General features: G+C 38.0%; 1 protein-coding gene across 1 annotated transcript; it reads right to left on the bottom strand.

Annotated features, from left to right (window-relative positions):
- Positions 1-40: 40 nt before the first annotated feature.
- On the bottom strand, positions 41-27,221 carry kcnn4 (potassium intermediate/small conductance calcium-activated channel, subfamily N, member 4). Its single transcript, XM_028012647.1, has 9 exons — positions 26,674-27,221; positions 17,977-18,072; positions 15,815-16,251; positions 13,079-13,217; positions 8,383-8,493; positions 4,782-4,903; positions 3,614-3,683; positions 1,069-1,235; positions 41-907 (listed from the first exon to the last, which is right to left on the bottom strand). The coding sequence occupies exons 1-9, from the start codon at positions 27,037-27,039 to the stop codon at positions 904-906; spliced, it is 1,512 nt and encodes a 503-aa protein (XP_027868448.1). The 5' UTR covers positions 27,040-27,221; the 3' UTR covers positions 41-903.
- Positions 27,222-27,622: the final 401 nt, after the last annotated feature.

Below are 27,622 nucleotides of genomic sequence, written 5' to 3' on the forward strand. Positions count from 1 at the left end.
AATAAGCCTCCCAATTAAAGTTTTTTTTGGGGGGGGGTGGAAGCTTTTAAGAAAAACATTTGAACAAATTGGGAAAGGAACAAGCTGACCTGGATTCGTTATTATTAAGTTCAACGCGAATAAACACGTTGCTTACTTAACACTTGACCACTAGATGGAGCCATCGAGTTACTCAAGCAGCTCTAAGCCAAGCTTCTCATCAGACAATATTAGTATCAAATGTGGCTACTGCTTTTTATGTTCCTACTGATTTATGTAAAAAATAATAAATAAATATTTTCTCTTAAGTCTTGGTGATTAATCTTGCATTTTGTGTTCTGGGATGCATATCTTAGAAAAATGGCTCGGGAGCAAGGAAAAAAATAATAAGACCATAGCACTTGTTAGAAATGATATCAAAATTTAAATGTTTGCAAACAGAAAGCACAGAAATAACCAGTAAACAAAAATAAAGGAAAAAAGCAATTTGAGGTTTTCCTTAAACCTAGAGAGAATTATATAGAAATTACCACAAAAAATAAAATAGAGCTAAAAATATCTCAAATTCCACAGGAATAATGTAGCAATAATTATTCATAAAAAGTCAGTTTAGACAAACTTTGCTGATATAATGTAATTTACAGTTCTTTTAGATCAGTTCTTTGTGCACTGTCAAAAATACATTTGCCACACAGCACAGCAGACTTCCCAAAAAACTTTGACAGTCAGACTTTCTGAAGATGTAATTCATCTGTAACTTTACAGAATGAGTCACTGAGCGGCGTGTGCAGCGCTGAGCCAGTGGATGAGATGTTTACCGAAGCAGTTCTCCAGCAGCTCTGGGCAGCCAGGACCTGCAGGTGCTGCAGACGGAAATGCTGCAGACACCGACATGTAGGAGGAAAAAAAGTGCTTGCAGCCATGTCACCTGCAAAAGAAGGAAATACAGTGAAAAAACCTTCTACTTTCTACCAGAGCTGGAACATTTCACTTCGGCTCAGCTACCACATCCTGCCGTCTGTGTGTTATCAGCAGATCTGTGCAGCAGCAGCGACATCGTCACAAGCTGCTGTTGTAAGTGCTGTTTACCTGATCTCAGGGTTTCTGTGACGTAGGACCTCAAATAGCAGCTCTGAGGTCTGCTGGAAGCAGCGAGTCAACTCGTCCAGCTTCTGCTCCATGAAGAGAATCCTCTGCTCCAGCTCTCGATAGGAGTTGTTCCAGTTGGCGCTGAGGTCACACATGATCATCTGCATCTGATGGAGACCAGTGTACAAAGCAAATGCACATATTTTTATTGGTTTTTTTTGTTTAAATAAAACAAAAAAACAATATTATAACATAAAATGTCAGTGCTTCATTCTCTCCACGTTTTGTTATTCCAAAATGGAGTAAATTCAACCCCAGCTAAAGAGAACATAACTTTTATTTGCAATTAGATGTTTCTAAAACTTAATTCAATTGAAGAGGACTTTGAAGATCCACCCGTTTATTGATGAATGAGTCATGTAAGCAACGATCAAACTACTACAAACTCAGTGGGAAGACTAACGGCTTGAGAGTTGCAAATAGGCCAGTGATAAATGGCCACTGCTATAGAAGGTGGCTGTATACAGAGCACTGTATTCAAGCATTTTCATAGAAAGCTGAGTGGAAGGAAAATATGTTGCACAAGAAACTATGACAACCTTTATGGAGATGCTAACTTTTTCTCTACCACAATCTGCCACCTGCCTTGGATCTTAACTAGCTGGTTTCATGTTTTAATGACCAAAAAGGAATGCACCAGTCAGTCTTTGTAGAGTGTCCAGACAAAAGCCACTCCTTCATAAACGGCACATGGCTGTCCAGCTGGAGTTTTCAAAAAGACATGCGAAGGATTATCAGACCACGAGAAATAACTTTCTGGTCCGATTAGACAAAAATGTAACTCTTTGGCATGAACACCAGACTTTAATTATTATTTTTTTTTTTTCAAATCTATGCCTCTAAACCTGAGGCATCATAAACAAGAAGACAAGAGAATGTAAATGCTGCAACGGTATTATGCAAATGAGTGTGATTTCTGAGCTTAGAATTTAAAATATATTTGCAAAAATGTCACGCTGACCTAATGAAGTATGTGGAGTTTTAATGAGTGCAGGGGAGTAGGATGAATTTAATTAATTTTGGAAGAGTTGTAACATGAAATGTGGAAACAGGAACGCATCTCCGTCTCATTAAATTAGAATTTAATTTAAAAAAAAGTTGATTTATTTCAGTTTTAAAAGTGAACCTCATATTTTGTAGATTTAGTTTAAAGCTAGATTAAAATCCTAAATTAAATTTCTTAGAAATGTTGATATTACAGAAATGTCTTAGCCAACTTGGCAATTGTCCAGCAGACAGTCATTGAGTCCTTCAGAAGGAAAGTAAGCTATGAAAAATCATTGCTAAAGGAGCTTGCTATTTGCAGAAAGCTTTATCTTAGCATGTCAATAAATAGTTCAGTGGAAGGAAGAAGTTTAGGACAAAAAGATGCAAAAGCAGCAGAGATAACTGCAGCCTTAAAATAATTGCAAAGCAAAGTCCATTTAAGAGTTTGGGAGAAACAAAGAAGTTTTGCAATGCAGCTGGAGTGGTGACAGACAGCCACCACACAGATGTATCCAAGACATGGACCGGAGTACTTCATGCTTCCCCCTGCTGACAAGTTTTATGGAGATGCTAATTTTGTTTTCCAGCAGGACTTGGCACATGCCCACTCTGCCAAAAGTACCGATAGCTGCTGTAATTACTACGGTATCACAGCGTTTGACTGAAAAGCACCCACACAGATCATGAAGAAGGAACATCAGATTCAAGAATGTTGATGAGCTGAGGTCCAGGTTGCTATGACAACCTGGACTTCCTTAACACCTCAGCTGAACTACATACTGATCTCCTTCATGCCAAGCTGCACTGATGCAGTATTTCATACAAAATGAGTTTCAACTAAATCCACTATATACTACCTACTGCTATATAGACCATACTGCTCTTCAGTAAGCTGATATTACTCTATTAAACTCCCCTTTTTTCATTGATCTTACACAACATTCATTTCAGAAGCAGAATTTCAAGCTCACAACATAAAAACATGCTTGCAATATATAACTTTGTGTGCAATAGGTCTGTGTTAATGTAGGACTTTTAATGTCTTTTAACTGAATTACTGAAACACCCTTACAGTCAAATTTTAATTTAATGAGATCCATTTACTTATTTTTGCAGTCAGGTTGTAATGTTTTCTTTCTGTTGAGGTTGCTTTAGTATTTTCCTCTGGTTCTGCACTCAGAATGAATGATGTTAAGCAGATTTCAGTGAGTAAAGGATACAGTGAACTGATTTCACTGAATATCTTTCAGAGAGCTAAACAGCCAGCTGCAGACAAATTACAAGTTTCCATACTTGTGGGCTGTTTAACCCTCAGCTTATTTTCCATGTAACTCAATCAAATGCACTGTATGAAACTATCCATTAGTGGTTCTCTGTTTTATATAATTTTCTCAAAAAGCATCTGAACCCTGATTAGAAATAAAGAGAACTAGATACATGCATTGTTTCTTATATCTGTGATGTAAAACAGTTACTGAATGTTCCAGCTGGCGTTTACCTTTGGGAGGTCCACCATCTCACTGACATAATCTCTCAGTTTTCTTTGTTTGAGGCGTAAATGTCGAAATCTGTAGAGAAATAATAATAATAAAAACCATGTTTGTTAGGTATCAGTCATGTAGAGGTATTTCAAACATAAGCACCTTTGTATTTTATGATTCATTGTGTTGCACATAGAGACAGAAGTGGATCAAATTAGTCATTTCTATGGCACAAAAAAATTCTTTTGGATTCAAAGTCCTCATCTAAAGCCAGTAATATCATGTTTTGGGTCTAAAAGCTCCAGTTAGTGATCTAGATTGCTCATCTGAAGACACAGCGTCCCAATTTTGGACAAATATACCAGTCCTGGCACAAGACGGTCCGGTTTGGGAAAAGAATATGCTGACGAGTATTCCACTAATCAGCACGGAGAGGGTCATGCTGAGTTTGTTAAACAGCTGTAAAACATTGCCAGAGGCGGAAAACGGATAAATTTAGCTCCACAGATGGACGAAAGCAGAAGTACAAAGAAAACAGATTTATGGAAACCAATATTGCGATCGGTGCTTGGCGGCCGAGAACATAATGAGGTGATGGAGTCTCATTACAGTAGACAGTAATTCCCGAGGTGTGGAGGTTCCTCCCGCTCTCATACTTTCCACAGGGTGTTTATTTGTAATGGTTCAGCCCAGTTTGAAACAGGAAGCACAGGCCCCTTCATGCATGCTAACGCAGAGCGCCCTCACACATGTACAGTATTCCTGTTGACAGAATAATGGAGCTCTTAATCACACTTCTGAACTTCCTGGCTTGTGCAATCCACTTGTTCTCGGAGTTTGGGGATTCTATTTCCACAAGAAATACAAAACTGTGTTCAGTGTATTATTGATTAGTGAATCTTTAGGAACGAATGTTTTACCAATAATGATTTTAATTGGTCACTTGCAAGCAGGAACTTTGACTTGGGCTCAAAAGAAGAGTGTGTTCCTGTTCACACATGTCCTTCTAACACCAGACTTGCAAGTCAATCTCATTGGTAATCTAAATTAGCCATTGCAGTTGGGGACTCAGGGTGCTGACACCAAGTTAATGGTCCATAAAGTACACACTGCAAGGCATACAAACGCCATCATCCTGTAGCTCCTGCCCAGGTTTGAACACACTGCCACCACTGTCCGACTCACACTCTGATGGCTTCCAGAAGACATCGCTGGTGTCGCCGATGCTCGTCCCGGCTGCCCTTCGCCGGGCTAGCACGGTGCAGCAGCCAGCATTCTCTCAGAACATTAGCAGCAGCATGCCGGATCTGTATTAGAACGCAGAGACAAAATGATAAGATCATTAAGATAATGTCAGTCCATCTTTGACATGTTGCACAACACATTTAAACCACTTTAACTGTCCCATATTTGCAAATATCGACCACAAACCTCAATATATTCAGTGGGACCAACACAATGTAGTGCATAATTGTGAACAGTGAAGAAGGAAAGCGATACATAGTTTTCACATTTGTTTATGAATAAACGTGATTCAAAAAGTGTGTATGTGTTCACTAGAAAGTGATTTTTTTACCCTTTACTCTTTGCAAAGTAGTTCAAGCTCAGTGAGACACAGAAGCAATTTTCAGATCTTACCAAATGTTTCAGACCAGATTTAGATCTAAGCTACTTTCATTTATGAATATGCTTTCATCCACACAAGAAGGTCTACAGTCCCCGACAGTCGGTGCTCTGTAGCCTTAAGCTGTCTTGAATTTTAACACACCTAAATCATATAATTACCTCTTTAATAGGACCTTGCAGAAAATCACCACCTAATGAGGAAGGAAGCTGTTTGACTCCATTTTGTTAGAACAGGGACACACCTAGAAGTTGTGGGTCACCAGCACTTGAGGACTAAAACTTTGTCCCAAGTCTTTCGCAGCCTCGGGATTTCTTCCAGGATTGTCTTGTAGTTAGCTTTATCCATTAATCTCCACAAATTCTGAGCTTTGGGTTTCTGCAGCTCCCTCAAAGCTACCGTTCAGCTGCTCCTCTATTTAATGCTCTTCCTTATTTGTAGAAAATATGAAAACCATGAATAATTTTCCGTCTATTTCCCCACTAAGCACTACTTTGTTACAGTCTATGACATAAAATGTCAACACCATATAGTTCTATTATGACTTTTACAAAACACTGTTGACCAATATGCTAAGCAGTTTCCTCATATCTTTGAAAAAGGACATTAACGGATCTAAGGCAGCTGATTAAATTCAGATAGTCTTTCCTGTTTCACACTTTCTCTCTTTGGTGAACATTTCAGAACCATAACTTAAACTTCTTAATGTCACAAGACCCAACGGCTCACCTTCGGGTCTTGCAGCACTCTTCACTGTGATTCTATTTGCGTCCAGCTCGTTTTCCGGCACAAATCGCTACAACTACCCTGTTGTGATGTCACTCCGGCCCTACTGAGGTGGTTATTAATATAGCCTGTCAGTGTCCGCATCCGGATGTCTTCCCTTTTTCCCTTTAGTGATAGCTCTGAAGGATGCATGGGCACGCACAGAGATGCACCTAGAGACAGGATGCAGCCACGAGAGGAGAGGAAATGGTTCTATTCTCTAAACAGTGCCGCTACTGCATGTGGCGAGGAGAAGTAGCTCTCCTTAGAAAGCCTAAGCAGATGCTAATACTATGATGTCATAAATCTGCATTTTCTTCAACTTAGGGTTTTAAATCAGTCCCTTTGAATTAAAACTCTGATTTCTAATCAAGCAACAATTTAAAATACAGGCTTCCACTTTTCAAATTCCTCTGCAGGCCACGTTTAACAGAAACACCAGAGTAAGCTAAGTTTCCTGTCCGTCCTGCTCCGACCTAAACTGACTGAAGCTTCTTTCCTGTCAGAGATAAGATTATTTCCTCTGTTTGACGCCTTGAAAGAGCTCTAAAGAACTTGGCAGGCCTCATCTTCCTCCCTTATCCCCCCCTCACACTATCCTGTTCTCATGTGTGTATCAATTAAGGAATAGAAAAGTTACAAAAGCAGAACAGAATAATGACGCATACTTCCCGAAACTTTAATATATTTCTTTTAAATAATGGGTGTAGGATCATTTTAGGGCTCTTGTATTGTTTTTTATATCTGATTAGCTTTTAGAGAGTCAACACCTTTGGTCAAAATTAAACACATTTTGTAGTTCAGAGCAGTTTTGTAGATTAAGAGTCCTTGGAGGGTTTTTGTAAGTTTTTTGTGACTGAATCGATTCCTATCAAATGAACAGATGTGTTTGTGCTTTAGCTGAATCAGTCTTTTCTTGTTAAAAACATTGCCTTGTAAAAAAAAAAACTGTTCAGGACAAACTTATCTGGATTTACAGTAGCATTAAAACACAATGTTCCCGTGATGCTGACAACAACTACAAAGACAGACACAATGTTCCTTTTAGTGCATTATCTCACAAGTTTGGGATACATAAGTTTTGGGTAGGTTACATATCTTCTCCTCATCGGGAAGATAAAAAGATAAAGAAAATGGTAGATTAAATGATGAACAGAGGAAGAAAAACAATAATTCTTGTTTTGAAGAAATATGGAAAGGGGAACCTGCTCGTTTCATTAAATTAACTTTGAATAGTATGAATAGGGGTGAAATTAACATGAAATTAATTCAATCCTTAAATTATGACTCACACATTTTATTTCTTAATTATGTATTAAACAATTCTTAAAATGTAGTAATCACTTATCCATGTATTTAATGTATTCCAATATTATTTAAATGTTTATATATGTACTGTAGTAGAAAATGTTAAGATTACTATGACTATGAGTAAAATGATGCATAACAATAAAGGAAAACATGACAAATGTCTGAATGTGTGGATGAAAGAAGTTTTTTTTTCTTCACACACACTCACACAACACATCACTGTTTGAACCGGTTCTGACCACTGAGAACGATCAGTGGTCACACTTATGAGATAGTGAAAAAGAAAATATGGGCCCAAATGTTTGTAATGTATGGATTACTAGTTGGGACATTTTGATTTTTCTAAAAGAGGAAGTTTTAATTGTTAACATATTCATTTAATAGATCATGAAACATTTTGTTCTTAATAATCTAATAATAATTGACGGTGTCATTTAAATAAAAGCAACCCTCCAGGCCCCAAAACGGCGAGTGACTGAGGGTCATTGCCCAAAACGGAAACCCTGTAAATTCTAGACACTAACAGCTACCATAGTATTGCACAAAAATCCGTGAGGGACGACGGAGTCAGAGTGAAATTCTGTGAAAGAGGTGTACGGAGCCTCGTGCCGGAAGCCCGTTGAAAAGCTGTTTACATCGTTTTAAACTGCGTGATTGTGAGCGTGAGTGGGAATAAAAATATCAATAGGTATTTTGTTCCATATAACACAGTAGGAGTGTAACTGGTAAACCTTTTATGGATGCAAAAGCAAGAACCCCCCACTTGATGACTTTGTGTTTCTGTGTCTGATATACAGGTTGAAATGCCTTGCTACTGAAATGTGCTATACAAATAAAATTTGATTGATTGATTGATTGATTGATTGATTGATTGATTGATTGATTGATTGATTGACTGATTGATTGATTGATTGATTGATTGATTGAACACCACACTATTCCCTCCTACTGCTGCAGTAGCACCGCTGGGTCTCAGTGTTTTGTTTCCTTTTTTTTACCAAGTTTGGCTGCTGCACATTCTGCTATTTTATACATTCAATGTTTGAGGTATTGAACACATTTGCTGAAGGAGAGTTAAAAACCAACCCTTTTAGAAATCTGGATGTCCATCATGAAGAAGTGAACATGCTTCTCTCCTTTGTTCAGCGCCAGCTTCTCGGTAACGATGGCCACCAGCATAGCAGTGCAGGCAACACCCTGAAACCCAAAAAGGTACAAAAAAACCATTTAGCGCTGGTTTCACTACAGACCCTCAGTTAATAATTTAAGTTTTGTAAGAACACCAACCCATTAAAATTATGGTAACTTTACCATGTTAGTATTTGAGATGCTACCCTCAAAGGAATTGAGCTAGTCATTGACGTTGATGTTGATCCTCGTATTTTAATGGTTACTGCTAATAAATCAAGTTATATTCATGAAAAGAGAAGTTTTGTAGTTAAACAGAAGTCTAAGACTCCATAATTGTGTGGTTTCCTCTGAGAATAACCTGCTATTATTGAACAAGGATCTGCAGTTTTCCAAAAATCCATTCACAAACACAACACAAAAAGATGTAAAACAGAACAGATACACACATCAATGCACTGAGCTCATGTCCACAATAGTTAATAGGAGTTAACCAGTTTTTACCTGGTGTTCTGCTTTTTGGCTTGCAACAGAGAGAGAAAGAGAGGAAGAAGGACAGACAAAGCATGATCATAAGAAACGTTCGGGCAGAGTTTTGAAAGATGTTTATTCTTTACTTCAGCAGCCACCAAATATCCATCATCACATCGTTTGCGAAACCCTGGAGGTAGAAACTCTTTCGTCGGATCCATCTACACACAGCAATGGATTGTACACACAGTTGTCAACCCCTGGAAACAGCTGCAGACCAATCTTTTGCAGGAGTGCTGAGCAGAATAGCTTCCAGCCATATTACAGGTGTGAGCATCACTACCTATAACTCCCAGGACTTTCCCGGTAGGAGTCGGGAAAAAAAAATTTCTAACAGTGGGCACAGGTTTGCACACCCTCCTGCTGTAGTGGTGCCAAATGCAATAAACCTGGTAAAAATGGATATGGTGGAAAGTTTTCTCTTTTAATGGAAACTTATAAAACAAGGCAGATGGAGAAATATGAGATACAGAGTGGTTGTTTTCCACTCTGTCACAAAGGTGTCTAAACACATCCAGAACCACCACAGGGATTCTGATCTAGTTGAATCCCTGTGGTGGTTCTGGATGTGTGGCAGAACCACACATCCAGAACTTGAATTCAAGGTGGCAGAGAAGTGTGTCGCTTTTTCAGAATCCTCCACACCTCATCGTCAGTGACTTAATGTTTGTCTTGCTGTACCGTCTTCTTGTTTTATTACACATATGTATTTAATCTTTAACTTTGTTCCCGACCTTTCTGAACACCTGCTATCATAGGAACATTAGCTTTAGTTCTCTTTTGTATAAGAAAAAAAAAACATTAATTCCCCCCTTTTAACCTTTTCACATTTCGTCAAGTTACAGCCAGAATCTTCGAATTACCTGGGATTTTATGTGCTATACAAGAGAATACAAAGCTTTGCCTGATTTGGAAGAAAACATATGAGAGATTTTTGGAATATTTTACAAATAAAAACCAGAAAAGTGTGGTGTGGATAGTTTGTCAGCCCCCTTTACTCTGCTACCCCAGATTTGGTGCAACTTCCTCCTTCAAAATCCAGGTGTGGCAATGTGATTTGAATAAATCCGGCTGTTAATGGCTAAGAGTTTTGTTAGAGAACATTAGTGGGCAAAAATGTCCATGGAGACCAAAGAGCAGAGCAGACCGGGAAAAGATGGAGTTAATCTAAACATATTTAGGCTATAAAACAACATCCAAACCACTGAGGGTCTCACAGACCACTGTTCAACCCACCATCTGCTAACTGAAAAAATGTGGCACAACCCAAACTTATGAAGCTATTCCCATGTAAACCAACTAGACAAGACAGCATACATCTCCTGTCAGCAACCCAAAGGTCCATATTAGCTCTGGAGGAGCCGCCATGTTCCTGTGGAAGAATCTGTTAACAGGACTACTGTTAGGAAACTTCATAAAGCTAACCTTTTTAGAAAAACAGCAGGAATAAACCTTACATTGGCAGAACTCTAAAAGACATCCTATTTGAAGTTTGGCTGACGCCATGTAAGGGACACCACAACAATCATAAAAGAAGGTGCTCTGCTCAGATAAGTAAAACAGAAAACCTTCCAGTCTCCATATAAATTGTTAGGTGTGGCACCAAACTAACATGTGGCATCAATCCGAATGCAAAATCTTAACTACAAAACATGACGACTGAAAGATCAAGATGTGGGGATGCTTCCCTTCGGCTCGTCAGAGTTGCTGAAAGATGAATGAGGATAAATACGAAGCCATTCTGGAGGAAAACCTGGCATAGAAAGACTGCAAGTTTGGGGAAGACGTTTGACAGTCCACTTACAGCCAGAACTACAGAGAAATTATTTACATCAAAGTATATTCTTGCGTTAGAATGGTCCAGTCAAAGTCCAGATCTAAATACAATGGATAATTTATAGCAGGACTTGGAAAAATGATGTTAAACACATAGAACTCTGACTGAGCTTGACTTCTATCGCTAGATAAACAAATATTTTTGACAATAGAAGAAAATGGTGCTTCTAGAAAGTACTGACTGAATGCAAATACTCACTCAGCTAATCATGTTTTTATGAGTAAAATGTTGAAAATCATGGATTATTTTACTTTCACTTCAAAATCATACTTCTTTGACTCTAAACTACTAAGATACTTTTAATTTGTGGTTGTGACATGACAAAATGTGAAAATGTTTAAGAATAAGATCATACAGTATTAACTAACAATTGAGCTGCATTGCTTTTTAAGATTTCTCACTGGGACCCTTTAATTTGTTCCCTCAAATAAGAAAAAGACAGCTAACTGTAGACCATCTGTGGAGCAAAGCTACAATACTTCATATGTTTGGTGTCCTCCTCCACAGTGAGTTAACTTACAGCTGGGAAGCGTGCTGCAGAAAATGCATTCATGGCAGAAGCCTTATGTATCCAAGAAAACTGGTTTCCAAGCACAGAATAAATATACTGCCAAAAGAAAGAAATTCAAAGATCCAATTCCAAATGAAATAGGAAAAATCAAACAGAAAAAGAAGGGAAATGTTCTGTAACGGAGCAAGGAAGGAGTGAAACAAACCAGAGAAGAATAAATCTAAGAAACCTGGAACAAAGCTGAAAATATTTAGTTTGAGTCCCAGCAAAACAGATGAAAGGCTCTATAGCAAAAATTGAACAAGGAGGTAAAACGTACATATCTATGTTGCAAAACTATCACATTAATTATGTTAATTAAATTAACACATATGCAAGTTGTAGTATGGCAGCATTTTATACTCTAATGCCAGACAAAAGCTACAAGGTGAAAAGTGAAGAGGACATGCAGTTAAACTATTCATAGAGGAAATTGTTTTATGTTAATTTCTAAAGCTGGTCTGAACAGCAGCCTGTACAATGCTTAGATACGTCTGAATGATTGGTTTGGCTTTCCAAGCTGTTTTTCAGGTTGTGTTGCAGATTCTTTGCAATAAATTTAGCCTGAGGATAGATTGATAAAATGCCATATCAAGAAAGCAATAAAGGAATCATTTTTTATTTTTATTTTAATCTCTATTAATTATTTGTGTTTTATACAACAAAACAATTCAGAGGAATGGAGTAATTATATTGCTTGTATAATCACAAGGAGTATAATTACGCCTTGTAGTTATAATTATATGACTGGTAAGACAGACATTTGTTTGTCTTACCAGTCATATAATGGCTAAAAAAAATTCCCTTCTGTTTTAGAAAATGATGTTATATTTTCTACCCCGGTGGAAAAAGGACATCCTGTATTGCTAATTAAAAGAGTCATTATTGGTGAAGAATAAATTCAACAAAATTGAATTAATGCAAAATAGAATTGTGGTGATTTTGTAAAAGCAATTGCTTCATATTGTGAACGGTTCTTTTACTGAGTAAAATCACTTCAAACGAAGGTTTTTCTTTATTTATGAAAGCCCACTGCAGGCATTCTCACCCTTGAGTTCCTTCATTCAACTATTTCTGCATCCCTGGTGCTATTCCATTCATTCAATTTTAACCATATGCTACTCATTCAGGACATCACTGCTATTTCTTTAGATATTGATATCTTCTATTGTTTATGTAATGTTCAGCTTTTTGTGATCACCTCGAGTCCCCTTGAAATGAATGGAAAACCCCATAATTTCAGAAAAATTCTCCAAAAAAACTTGCGCTCTTTCACAGCTTAATGCTTCCACATACTTTCAGCTAGAAACACTATTTCGCTCTAAAATGTAGTCATAGCCTTCAACTACTTCTGTTTATTTCAGCTTTTCATATTTTTTACAAAACGGAGAAGTTTTTGCTGGCATTTTGCCACAGCCTCAATGGGGTCATGCAAAAGCAAAAGAAGTTGACGGAAGATGGCTGGAGAAGTGCAGCATAACCAACTGAATCAGCACATTGATAACTATCAGGCTAGTTATCAACGCAAATCAGAAGCTAGAAGTGGTTTTGTTTTTAATAAACAGAGAAGTGAAACAAAGATAAGCTCATCAAGTCAAGCATCACTTTATCTCTTCTGGAACAAATATAACAACCAGTGGAAGAGAACCACAGTATCGCAGTTTTGTTTTAATCATTTTAAGACTCCTGTATTTATCATGCGGCACATTATCTGAAGAAGAAATTAATCTATTTACCATGACACCGGTAAAGAGACACACCCCTTTGCCACAGCTGGTCTTGGGTGCAACGTCTCCGTAGCCCACAGTGAGGAAGGTGATGGCGATGAGCCACAAGGCAGTGTCCATTTGGCCCGTCGTCAGCGACTCGGACCGCCTGCAGATGAGAGGATGGAGACTGGAGGAGGTGTGACTGACAGATGAGATGGAGAGTTTACCTTAAAATGTATTTTCTATCATCATTTTTGCTTATAATCGCCAATCATATTTTCACAATTATTTTCTTTTTTATGGCAGGTGTCTGTAAATTCCTAAAAAAAAAAAAAAGTCCTTCCAACAAAGGAAACGTGTAATTTTGGATGTAATGAAAATAAAAACTACCAACTGAGTTTTATATAAAAAGGATTTATGCATATAGATGTCTGTGGATTTGCCAGCTGACCAACTTCTCTGATAAAATTAAGAAAAAAACAAGTTTAAGACCTTTAGAAGAGATGCACATTTTTTAAGTAATGCAGGTTAAAATATTTAGTCAATCTCGAACCAAATGAAAATACAGACCTGATGAATATTTATAGAATGCTCAGTAATACTATATGATAATATAACCCTGTTTATTGTCTCTGTTTGAGTTGGACTCACATTAAGGAACATTTGCATGAATAAAATTAATCGGAAAATAACAGAGTTGATTGATTCTTCAGCGCTGAGGAATCCATCACTTTCTGTGTGTGTTTTCATGTTAGAGCAAACAGAGTCCTGTATGTTGAATAAAGGCAGGGTTCACTAATCAAACTCTCTTATCAGTGAAGGAAGGGAACGATTACCATCATAAACTAGAAAGACATTGTAAAGAACAAGTGCACACACCTTAAGAATTATGAAAAATGCAAAGTGTAATGGCGACAAAGAGAAAAAAGAAAGTTACTGTCAATACAGTTATAGGTAAAAAAAAAAAAAACACTAAGTACACCCTTCTTTCTACCATAGGATTAACTGATCATCAGCAATTGGGACTATCTCCATAAAAACATGTTTTCTGTCTGTTTTTTTGTTGTTTTTGTTTTTTAGCTTGGTTTGGTATATAGAGGTGTGGGTGAACATAATGCCAAACAGGAGTGGTATCAGTCTTGGTACAGGTTGTATGGCAATTTCCAAATAATCTGAAGACTGCTATCCAAATGACAAATTTAAAATGAGCAGACTGACAAAAATGTCTGCATTGTCATGTGCTTGGACATGTTCTAGTCCACATAAATTTGAAGGAAAAGTATGTATGACACTGTGTTTGTCTCCTGTAAGTGGTAGGTAGCGGCAAGTGTGGGGAATATTTGGCATAGTAGTTCATTATGAAACGATTTAGAGGTCAAAGCACCAATCATTTTCAGCTCTAATGTTACTTTTGACAAGCAAAACAAGTATTGGTTTGGGTAAGACCTCTCATTAAGCTTTAAATATACAAATGACCTCACACCATGACAGCCAGAGGATTACTTAGGCTTTTTAACTCGCACAGAAAAACTATTCTTAGAAGAACAACAAAGAAAACAACAATAAAATTACTACTTATAATGAATAATTAACTGAAGTTCACTACATTGGCTCAATTGACCAAAGGTGATACCATTTTCTATAAACTACTCATATGGCAAACTGTGCTTAATTAAAATTTAATTTGTCTTTCAAATGAAGTCAAATCTAAAAATCAAGTTCAATCTGTGATCCCATACAGGTAAATACAGTAAATTATGAACTGTACCACCTATTCATTTTAATTCAAAGTACCGCAAAGCAGAAATCCAGAAACAAAATATATTAGTTAAACAATTTAATTATTTTAAATATTTAAATCTAGACCTAACAGCTTTGAATTTTGGGAGAATTTGCATGAACCTTCCTGGGAGAGATCTTTTTTTCAGACATAGTATTTGCTTTGGATTTGATACTTTAGAACAATCTTGAAGTACTCAGTTGGACTTGAGCCAGGTCGGTTCATCTCCAGCCAAATATCAGCAACACATTTCCCCTCAGATGCAACCCTAAAGCTCTGTGCATCAAACAGCCGTGCAGCAGGCATCCTGATTTCCTCCATTTCTGTTGTTGGGAAGGTTATTGCAAGTCAGTATATGACATGGAAATCTGCAAGTGCTCCAATTTCCAGCAGTGAAAAAGAAATTGACAGCTTAACCTTGGTAAAGGACTGGAGATGAGGAAACAGTGTTTGTGTCTAGTAAAAATATTCTAACACTTTAAACGTCTTTTACATCTCACGAAATTGCACCCAAATGTGTGAGTAATGTAGCAAGAAATTATCTTACTTTGCTCTTATTATGTGTTGTACTTTCAACACAAAGTGGTGCCATTTAAAAGCATGCATCACCTTCCGTCTATGTGACATTCATGCACTACATTGTCTTGGTCTGTCACATAAATCCAAATAAAATGCATAAAGGAATATTTGTAATGTAACATAATGTGGGAAAGTTCAACAAATGCAACAAAAATAATTTTGCCACCTTTTAATAATAGATATTTATATTTTGCTAGTATCAGATTTTTGAGGTGATCTCAGTTCGTCACAGACCTTTGTAGTTTGGCTTTATCATAGCAGAATCTATGGTGTGTGGTTTGGCAGGCTTGAGGTTAGATTTTCATAATTTCAGGTCTTGATAACGAAGAGATCATTTGCATGTTAGAACTTTAGTGTTGGAAGAGAAAGTTCTTTCTTTTTATACACGCACACATCTCTCTTACCTCTCACACAACGTCAGCATCCACGACGCTGTGAGCCAGAAAAGGAGGATAAACACCAGCAGCGTACGTGCCGGATGTTTGTTCATCAGTACCTTAAGAACAAAGCGAAAGGTGAAGTTGATGTTGTTAAGCGAGCCAATGCTCCTGTAGGAGGCGCTCAGGAGCACTTTGCTGTGCAGCAGGATGGCTCTGTGAACCAGGTAGAGGCGCAGGAACATGAGCATGGACAGCAGCAGCTCCATGTCCAGCAGGCCCTTATCGTGGTGACTGGAAATACAGAGAGGAGCAGCGGAGGAGGAGTTGGCGTAGAGGTCCACCTCCCAGTACGAGCCAACTGGATGGATGACACAAACCAACAGCTCCAGGGTGATCACAAGAACCCTGTGACTTGTTATAGCTATTCTCCAGTCCACCTCCTTGTGATCAATGATGAACAGCTAGAAGGAGGAACAGACAGAGAAAGAAACTGGTGAAAATTAAAAAAGGCAACATGGGAATTAATAAAACTGTTTTGCTTTTGCTGAACAAAAGTCTGCAGCATAACATGCAAAGTCTAAAGTATTTTATCATCTCTTAGTATTTTGCTTTCAGGCAGCCAGGATCTCTTATAATCTTTTACAGTGGTCATGATCCAAAGTCCCTCACTTTCTGAAGGTCTTTTATATATTTTTTTAGATTTTAGCAGCCTCCTAATACATTTAATTTCAGTCCCTAACTATATTTAAAATAATTAGTTTTTCCTGTCAACTTCTGATTCATTCAGTTTAAAAAAAGACTTCTAACGCAAGTCTTTTGACTCTTTACCAAAGAAACTTTTCCAAATGGATTTTAGGGGCTTTAGGAAAAAGAATGCAACCAACTAACCAACTAACCAACTAACTAACTAAACAGAGAAAAATCAGTAACAAAGTAGCAAAACACAATAAATGTAAAAATAAAAAAGGTATCAGCAAAGAAAGGAAACAAAAGAACCACAGTAGCAGACAAGAAAAAAATAATTAGAAAAAAACTAAGGAAGGAAAAATCAAAAGAAGCAAAATAACTTCAAATGAGGGGTAATTTAAAACTTTTAACCAATACTGTATTTTTAAACAGGATGTTGCCTGTTTTGTCGTAGAACCCGTGGCAAAGGAATTTGATGTGCTGCCATAATTTTGTCTATAAAGTGGAAAAAAGTTGTTCTTTCAGGGATCACAAACATCCATTTGAGTTTTTATGTTTAATATAAGAAGAGAAACACACAATCATAACGTGTTTATGGCAGAGGGGGAAAGACGTCACAGCTGTGCTATGATTGTGGGTTTTTCTTCATCTTAATTCAACTTTTGCTTTTGCTTAACCACAGTCCTGCTGCGGTTCTTTGCTTTTTTCACTGTGACTAATGAGGTTTGTTTAATTTTTATTCTCCTCTGTTATAAGATTACATCCAGCCTCCTAATTCATATCTGATTTCAGTTCTCTCCTTTTTATTCTTCTTTATTTTATTTTGTTTTGTGCTGCGTTTCATGATTTTCCTCTTTAAATGATTGCCTCACCTTCACTGATGCCTACATGTCTGGATTTGTCCTCAGTAAAGCCTCTAAAACGGGTTGTTCTACTAGCGTAGGGGTTACTAAAGTTATCGAAATGAAAAGTTGCTGTGCATTTTAAAGAGTTACGTTTCCACCCTCAACCTTCCCTCCCTTATCTCCTCCTCACACTTTGCCTCGTGTTTATCAGGCAGATGCAAGCGAGAATAGGAACCCAGTCGACTGCTAACAAACTCAGTCCAAAAGGAAAACAGCTTTTGCCTTTAAAAGTTCTCCACTGAACAAGCATGCTGCAACTGTTTAAGGACAAAGACTAAAATGTTTTCTCAGTTTAACCTCAGTCAAATCCCTTCAGGTACACTGGCTAAACAAACTGCGACAGCAAGCCATGTGGACTGGAACGACATCACAGCCGGGACGTAATGCTCCTCCATGCGGGGTTATGTTCCCATCCAGACTCGTTTTACTCATACGGCAGAGGAACAACGTTGAAGCTATCACCAGTGGACCAAAAGCTCCTTAAAAACAATTGTCATGAGGGATCTCAAACAAAACAAGCTAATTTGGAACAAACATTAAAAAAATGAACATTCATTCCAAAGCAACCAAGTAGAGGAAACAAGGGGAACTCACTCTGATGTCCTTGTAATGGAAGGCTATGATGAGGATTAGGAGACACCCAGTGGACAGGCTTATGGAGCAGTTGATTACCAAGGACACTTTTGAGCCCTGCAAAGACAACACAACAGAATGAGATTAAGCAAAGAAAGAAGAAAAGATTTATTTAGTTTATTTCCCTTAATGTTTTTGTTACGCAGTTATTTAAAGGTACTAGAATGTGCTGTACATTACTAGTCAGTGCATTAACAAGCACACAGTGATAGCAAAAGCAGATTTCCACTGCAGATAAAATAAATGGTAGTCTAGTTTTGAGTTTATTAAGGTTGGTGACATCGCAAGAGGCACCGAATTTTCATGTTTTGAGATAGATTCTGAGGTGTTCAGCCTTCAATTGATGGCCAACTTGTAATTGGTGCAATGGCTCCAAATATTATTGCAAAGCATTGTTTAAAACAAAGTATTTGTTAGCTGATATATTCCAGGTGTGAAGGGTTTGCTCTGGATGGACGAACACATCAAAGCCAAAGAGTCTGGATGAGACGGATTTGATGCGGCTGTGGATGACGGCCAGGATCATCAGATTTTACACCTGTCTGAATATTTCCATCTGATTGGTGCCTGTACATATTTGTTGCAGGTAAAATGAGGACATTCTCCATGCATCACCTTGAATAGTTAACTGGTGATCTTGGTTATCCAAACAACTTCTCTCTGACAGCCAAAGTTGGTATTTTTTTCTTTTGTTTCTCTTGATGTCAACTGGAATGATGGCCGTCGTTTATTCTGCACTGGGCTCATTATAAGTCTGTCTGCCTGAAAACAACTTGGCAAAAGTAGCATGTAATAAAGCATTGTTGAGACATTGAACACATCGACGAGGCAACTTGGTTTTTGTAACAACCGAATAAAATTGGACCATTCCAGTCTAACTTGGTCCTTTTTACAAGCCACTTCCATTTGTTTTACTGTTGTCAGTGTTCTTAAAATTCATACAGATTTCTCATGCATAACTCCACTATTTTGCTGCTGAATACAAGTAAACGCTTTGAAGAAGAAATTTAACATGTAAATAATTAGAATGAAAAGAAAAATGCAACTGGACCAGCTCAAAAGAGCACTGATGTCAACAGCGGTATGTGAACTTTGAAAGTTGGGATTGTATGCTGAAAAAGATTTCCACTTTGCAACAAAATAGCAAAAGAAATTATTCATATTTTACTTCCCCTTTGTTCTAATTTTCTAAATTACCACTGAACTCTTGATATAAATCATAAGAGCTTTGTGTGCTTAAGCACCTTTATCACGTTTAAAGCCTCAAACTTCCAAAACCCAGAGCGATTGTTCTAATTTCCCTGTTTTTTGTCTTTTTGTTTTGCTTTTGTTTTTACTGCTAACTGGGCGTGTTAACATCTGTAAAAAGCAGCTAAAACCGTAAAGGTCAAGCTAACCTTACAGTTTGTGATTTTATTGCTTTCCCTTCCCTTCAGACTGCATGGCTCTGATGTGTGTAGAAAAAGAGGGAAAGGCAGGTCATACATATCAAAAGCTTTATATATTGCGTTTCGAAGGCTGAGGTTGCCTGTGATGGAGGCTGATTATTTTTTTTTTTTTTTTTTTAAAGACATGACCTACCATATGGTTACTGTTAAGCTGTTTGGTGCTTCAACTGTTTGCACGTGTCTGGAAAATTGTACGATTTGTAATAAAAGCCTGCGTGTCCCAGTGGCAGAACATTTCAGTGTGTATCTAAAGATATCACATACTTAGAAATTAACCTGTCAGTCTACCCAAATGGCCCATTAGCACTGTTGAAAACAATATGCAGCAAGGAGGAAATTATTAACTTCTTTCATCTGACAATCTGGAGTTACTGTTTGCCAAGAGGGAATGTGGACAAACAGAAGGACCATTTCTTAGAGTGCAGAAAGGACAGCTTTCCAACAAAGAACCGTAAACCTGAAGCTTCCCTGCAAAAAGGATAACTTAATTAAATCTAACATCAGAAAATAAGACAACCACTTCACATGTCAAGAAACCAAAACAATTCAGCTTCATTTAAAGTATTGACGATCAATTAACATTAATCGTCCCCAGCAGAAGACAAAATATGGTTTTCTTACCCACATCAGTGTTTTTTTGGTAGATAAAACACTGACTGGAAGAAAATATTGAGAGACTGAGTGGACCAGTAGAAGGACCAGAAGCTTCTGCGTTTCTCAGCAGCAATCAGCTTCGCCACTGGGCCAGAGGAGACGCCAGTCAAAATGTTAGGATGTTTTGTTTTTCAATCATTCAGATTTAAACATCGAAAGCTTCAAGACCAAATGTCGAAATAGCATCACAATAACATAAGATTACTGTCTCCTGTTTTCCTGCAGTTTAGTTTACAATTAGTGAAATTATGTCCAACTTGGTCCTTTAACTCTGTCAGCTTTTTATCTTTATGTGGTGTCAATAAATTTTGCTCTGAAAGCTGTGCTCAGCTCCTGTTTTTAAGTTGCTGGTGTCAATGATTTAAACTGATCAGGACTGATTATAGAGCAGTATTCCTGAACAGAGCTGGTGATATTAATAGAGCTACTGAAATAAATAGTACTATTTCTAGCGATACATTTTCTCCGTGCACTGCAAACCTTCACAAAAACACTGAATAAAACACTGGGGAGAATTAAGCAATGAATAAATGAATTGTTGATAATGACTTAATGATGTGGCTGTGTCTTGGCTCTCAAGAGGTGGAAAAGCAAACCGGTTCTTTTACAGAACTGGCTCCAGCATCAGTCATGGTTAAAAACTGGAACATCTCCGGTGGAAAAGTTCTAATTGTTAATAAATAGTTTCGAATGAATTAAATCAATTAAAATGCCTCACAGTGTATATATTCATGTGTCTTTGGAAACTTAACTCCGAAGACATAAAATGCTACAAAAATATTGTGTTTTCAAAACATTTTTTTAAGAATGTTCAATTTGGCAACTTCCTAGGTAACGCCTTGCTTAACTCCACCTCTGCCTGTACAATGCAAGAATGGATTTGTTTTGTGGATCACTGCTCTGCATTATTTCTGCTCATATTATCTACCTGTAGTATCTGAAAGTTTCACAAAAGAACAAATTGAGCTGATTGTTCTTCTGTTCCTGCTCAGAGAACACAACAGGAGTCATTATGATCATTGTCTTTCCACGTGAAGCTTGGGCAGAGATTTACAATAATTGTTTCTAATGAAAAAAGGAATAAATGATTGTATAATGAACTGAACTGCTGAAACCAGCATGCTTGTAATGGAATACTTTCCACAGCAGGAAGCTGACAGCTGGAGGCACAGATGCACACGCTAGGGTCGGTTTGCAAGCCGAAGGAGGAACCAAGCAGGGATTCGCCGCACTGCTTCATGACAGCAGGTTAAACGGCACCTTTACCCGTGAGTCATGCATCCCAAAGTAGAGGATGAAACTTCGGTGGAAGATTTAAACAGGATGTGGTTTACGCTTAAAAAGAAAATTGCCAACTTTCAAACTCTGTGAAGCCCAAGAGTGTCGGTGGTAGTGTGTGACGTCCGTTGGCAAGGTACGTTGTTTTCCACAGTTTCTCCAGTAGCATCCACGTCGTGTCTGTGCTTCATCCAGAACTAATTAGGAGATTTCACAAAAGCTCAACATTTTGCCGAGTGCCGTTATAGAGACAACAGCATACACTTTGCTGAGTTTCTTTAAATGTTTATGTAGCAGTTTTCTTTTAGAAAAAAATTGTTTTTAAGATGAGTAAAGCAAATTTGGGTTAACCGTGAAAGGCATTAAGACAAACCACTGTAAGCAGGAGTGACCACACAGGACATGACTTTACAAAAATGAAATCAAACCACTAAAAGCAGAACAAACAAGTATAAACAGTGATATCTGAAGTATCAACTCCCAAAACTGACTGTGATTTTCAGGATATTTTTAAGATTAATTATCATGCACATTATATTAAATGTTATAATTTATGTTTAAGAGAGTTCTTAACCATCAACATAGTCATGCAAAGAAGCAAGCAAAAAAAAACAAACTTCAAACTTTTTTTTTTGTTCTAATCCCCGCTCCGCAAAATTCAAAACTCAAACATAGTTTGGTACTGCAGACGCCTACAGTAAACACTGAGCCATGTGCAGGAGTTAACCCTTAACAGAAGTCTAACACTGTTCAGAGTTTCAGGTGTATGCTTTGTTTTTATAAACACAAATGAGCACTGCAGCTCATTTGAATAAATTCTGCACTTTGCTTTGAGATGCAGTTCAGCAAAATCTCCCTGATGGCTGTCCACATGTGGGACAGGTCTGTCTCACGGCCCCGTTCTAGTTGTTCTGTGCACTAAAGAACAGACTCATCTGTAATCAGGGAGACACAAAGTTACACAATGGTTTAGGATTCGCTAATTTTGCAAAATGTTTTCACACTGAATGACATTATGGTTTTAAAATCGTGGGTGTATTACAAAAGAGTGAACATTTGACATACATTTTCTAAGTATGTACACCATCATTAAAAAGCTCCCAAATCTTGCAAAAAGAAAAAAAAAATCTAAAAATAAATAAAACTTTTACATTAAAAATGATTTTATAAACTTTGCAATGGATGGCGTCCCAGAAATTCTTGTTTTTGCATCACAGGCTGTAAAGCAGCTGCTTTGTGAAATATGGAAGAAAAGGTGTCAGCAGACGTGAAGACACTTTGGATGATAGCTTGATAAATTCTGCTGTTGTATATCGAACAGCATAATATTCTCCCTATCATAGAAATTATGTTCTTGTGTGAATTTACAGTTTAGTTGTGCGTATTGTAGTACTTTTGTCAGACCTAATGTGGGCCCACCTAATGTGAATTCATGATTCACCACAGGTTGCGTTTGCATACCTTTGATTACAGTGTTTTGAAAAATTGCGGTTTCGTCACCTTGAGTGTTTTTGTGTTTTCTCACATCACAACCACAACCGTTAAAAAAAAAAAGTGTTTTGTGATAGACCAGCACACTGTAGTGTACAAACTTGGAAGTGATACATGGCTATGTGATGATAGGCCAAAATACAATATTGCTAAATGCTTTGAAAAGTATGCTATTTAGCAAGTAGAAGCAATGTGTAGGTAGCAATTGCTACCGCAGGGGGTTCTATAGTGAAGCTAAATAAACATTCATGCCACATGTTTCAGACTTTCTTTGCAAAGAAATCTAAAATCTTTTTAAGTATAATCGTGAATTACATTGTGTTGCTCTATCATGTGAAATCTCAACATAATACATTAAAGTTTGTTGGTGTAATGTGAAAAAAATGTGAGAAGGTTCAAGTGGTACATGGATTATTCTGGCAAAGCGTTGTAAACAGTGTGTCATGTCTGCCTCAGACATTGTTGCAGCTGTCACGTTTTCAACATCTGAAGCGGCTGATTTTGGTTTCTGCCTTAATTTTCATTTTATTTAGGACTATGAGGCCACACGTCTGGAATCACAAGCGTCCGAGTCAAAATGATCCACTTTCCCCCTGAAATCCGTCAGGTCTGCTCAGCCAATCGAAGTGGAGTTTAAAACCGTAAAAGGCTTTTCAAAGGAAACTATAAGAAAAGATGACACGAGGTCACAAACAGGAGCACACGCTCATTGTGAGACACACAGCCAAAGTCAGAATGGAGAGAGACTGTTCAGACTGGTCATGCAAACACCATAATTATAAACTAAATGATGTGGAAAGATAGCCTGGAGTGCTGTTAACAATCTTGCTGCAGGGGAAGAGGTAAAGTGTGGAAAAATGTGACATAAATAGACCTGTTTTCATGCAAAACCATGTAAAAGTATGCTCAAATATAACTTTGAGGGCTGCTGATATCTTTGAAAAAACAGTCCCAAAAGTATGCTGCAGCAGACTTAGAAATGAGGTTATTTGCTGTCTAAAAAATCAGACTAAGACACTGCAAATCTGCTGCATTGTGAAGTAGTTGTTACTGACAAAGAGCCATGACAGTCAAGCTCTCAGACATGACTTGGATATCATGTAATGTATTACGATGAAGAGTCTCCAAAATAGTAAGTTTTAACTGTGCAACAGAGCACTTTTCCAGTGCATCAACATTTCCACCACCACAGTTTTATGACTGTTTTCAGGAATGATTGGATAACACCTGTTCTCTGTACATATTGAACTGGAAAATAAAAGCCTGATTTTTTTGCCAGTCAGGTCTTTGGCTCCAAACTCCCCCAACGAATGCATCAGGTGTATATGAGGGTTCCCCGCTTCCTCCGAGTCGCTCAAAGACGTGTGGCTGATGTTTGCTGGAAACGTGGGGCCCTTCGACACTGTAATCAATCACTGCCGCTTCGCGGGACGAAGGGGGTCGGATGCTCTGCGGCTCGCATGAGAACTTTTTTCCACATGTTGAGCTGGCGTGCTGCTGCTAAGAAGGTGGAGGGCAGAGGACGGGGAGGGGGGGGGTTAATAATTGGTTGATTGTGTGGCCTGGCATTGTTATCCAATGAGATCTGCATGTTAATGTCAGGCTGAGCTACCAAAGTGGAGATCTGGAAACAGACTCACTAATCAGCGGGTCAGAAGGGGTCAAAGCCCAGGTGCAGAGTCTAGTGCCGAGCTGCATGGGGTTTATGTTGCCTGCTGATCAGGAAACTCCTTATGACAGCAGGAAAAAAATGTTACAGTGGATTTTCTGGAGTTGTTTTTTTTTTTTCATTGAATATAATCTTTGAAACTGAAACTTGTAAAAAAAAAAATCAAAGTCTCTAGACTCGAAGCAGACCAAGTTAGAAAAATGTTGCTTTCTGAAAGTTACAGAGAGAAGACTCTAATCCTGTTCTCAAGATTTTTAAACAGCAGAGAACGCTGTTTTTGTCTGTGATTACTGTTTTTGATCCAGTTCACATGAAACTTTGGCATATGAAATAAAAAACAGACAAAATGATGTTTGAACCAATAATTTGTTTGGCTGTATAATCATATGGTGAAATCATATCTCCTACAATCTGAGACTCGTTTTGTCTAAAAGTTGCCAGTATGATGGATTTTATTGATGGTCCTCCATCCTGTTGCTTTTAATTGTTAACTTTTAATTGTCTGTAGCGGAAAACTTTGGGAATATTGAACACTCTACCTGATATTTGCTTTCTGTTTCTCTTTATTGTCCTCTGCACCTCATTTCATCCTGTCCTCTGTCTACTTGTTCTACCTCTTACCATCTAACTTTTCTGCTTTTTTTTGTTTTACCATCTTTGCACTTTCTTCCTACAACTGACATTGTCTGTCAGGGTGATATCTTATTATTTAGTAAATAGGGAAAACAAGACTGAAAGAAATACTTTCGTAATCAAAAACTCGTCTGTTTTCATTAGGGGACGGCAATTATCACATTATCTATTCTGAATGTGAAAAATATACTGTGAAAAGAATCAAACTAAATGACAATGTTCCCAAACCACTAAACCTGTCTGTATGATTGAGCTTGCTGTTTTTACTGTTAGTCCATGGTTTCCTGAGAGCATCAGTATCGTGTTGACATTTCAAAATGGGCTTAAAAACAATTATTCAGCAGCACAGTTAAAATACTGAATGCAACCGATCGTCAGATGTCCAAACGCCATAAATCCTCTGATGGCGCCACCTCATACAAAACTATTTACCAACAGCAAAAACCTAAATTAAACAGTGTGTCAGTGCTATTGCATGTTGTTATGTGAAAAACGTTCAATTCTAAGAGCAACTAACATACTGTTCATTTAATCATTAATTTCTTTCAATTCTCAGCTACTTTAGTTTATATTTTATGTTTTAATTGCCATATAAATTACAGTACAAATGAACAGGAACCATTATAATTTCACTGAACTATGAAACTTGGCAAAGTTTAATCTATTCTAATGGAGTAGCCCGTTTGTGTGGTTTAGTTTTTATCTTTTAGAACAGAATTTGTTTTCTGCATGTGGTTTGATAGGCTTACTTCCAAAAACAACAAGCTTCCTAATAACTATTGTCATTACTTTTTATTATGATAGCAATAAAGGCAACTAATTATTTGTGTTACATTTTTAATTCCATATTGCCCGTCTGGTTTTGATGCAATATTATATTAACCCTCTAATTACAATACAGTCAGGGCAGAAAAGATTTGGCAAGTATTTTTTGTTTTACTTTTTAAACAGTTTTTATTGTATTTCAAGTCAAAAACAGAAAGTGATGCTGAACACAATACTGAAAGTGGAGCATTTACCCAATGCGCATTGTTTGTTTTTGCTTTTTCTGTTTTCTTGACAACTCCTTAGCTATGAGAATCAAAATGTATCCACATTTACAAAACTCAGATCTTAAGAAGCTGAATTGTTGAACTGCACAAATCATTCAAATGTTATAATGTTATGTTATTCTCCCTGAATCGGTGTACATCCTCTTGATTTCAGAGATCAAATGTCTGTTTGATGTCGTACAACGTGACACTTTCACGCAAATATACGGACATCATTAGCTTTCCAATATGTTCAAGGCAGGGTGGACATTCTTTTATTTTGTCCTAATATATACACGAGTTCAATCAACTGAGTAAAGGAAAAGTCAGGGCATAAAGAATGGAAGTAATGTCAGAACCAAGCTCGGAAAATAAGCAAATGATTAGAAATGAGAGGTTTTGTCATATAGAATCAATTCCTTACTGACAGTAGTGGACTGTGTGTGCAACCTACCGGTTCGTAAACATAAGGGCATATTTCGGCGTGGATTATCATCAGCAAGATCCCCACCAAAGCGGTGCCCAAAGCCAGCGCGCAGAGGCGTTTCTTGTCCTCTGTCAGAAACTTTCTGTCTATCAGCCTGCACAGGTCGTCTCCCTCCATGTGAGTTACCCGCTTCCCCAGGGGAGGCAGCGGCACTGAAACTTCTGGGGAGTCCGCGCAGTTTCGATTTATCAGCTCGTCGCAGCTGACGCAGTCCATCTTGCTTGACAGGCTGCGGTTCGTCAGCTCCATCTCCAGGGCGCACACCAGACCTCGGCCGTCCCCTCCGCGGCTCTCAGCTGGAGCTGCTCCGTCCTCCCGAGTAGGGGAAGGCATAGCCCGGCGGGAGAGCTGCGCATGGGACCTTCTCCTGTTTGTTGCTCGGTGGAGTTACGGAGTCACAGAAACGCCTGGTCTCCTCTGTGATGCTGGAGGCAACCCGGCGACGCGCCGTTACACACACTGATGACTTCTGCACACAGTTCGCGGCCGCGCGCACTTATTTGCTTATTATTCCAAGACCGTGCGCTGGCACGTGCTGGTGCGCTCGAGGGTGTCAGCTTCGTGCGTGATGTATTCTCTAGGTTTCCTACGCCCCTTTACACTATAACCCAAAGGGCAGCAAACTTTTTTCACAACCAACTGCAACGTGTTTTCTTTTGGCTAATAGACACAAAACATATAGTAATTTTTAAGTGGAAGGAAAATGTTTTTGAAGATAAAACTTTTCAAGGGGTGTGTGTTTGTTTTTAGTCCTGTTTATATTACAAGAAACACACCAGACAGCTGGGAATAAAATCGGAAGAATTTTAAAGTCAAGAGACTAAATATTATCCCAGCCGCTATAAATGTGCCTAGTAGCTATGAGTGTAGATTAGAACAACTCCAAAAATACCAAAACTATTGTCGTCCACCCACC

Source organism: Xiphophorus couchianus, chromosome 3, assembly GCF_001444195.1.
Source record: "Xiphophorus couchianus chromosome 3, X_couchianus-1.0, whole genome shotgun sequence".
Classification (NCBI taxonomy): domain Eukaryota; kingdom Metazoa; phylum Chordata; class Actinopteri; order Cyprinodontiformes; family Poeciliidae; genus Xiphophorus; species Xiphophorus couchianus.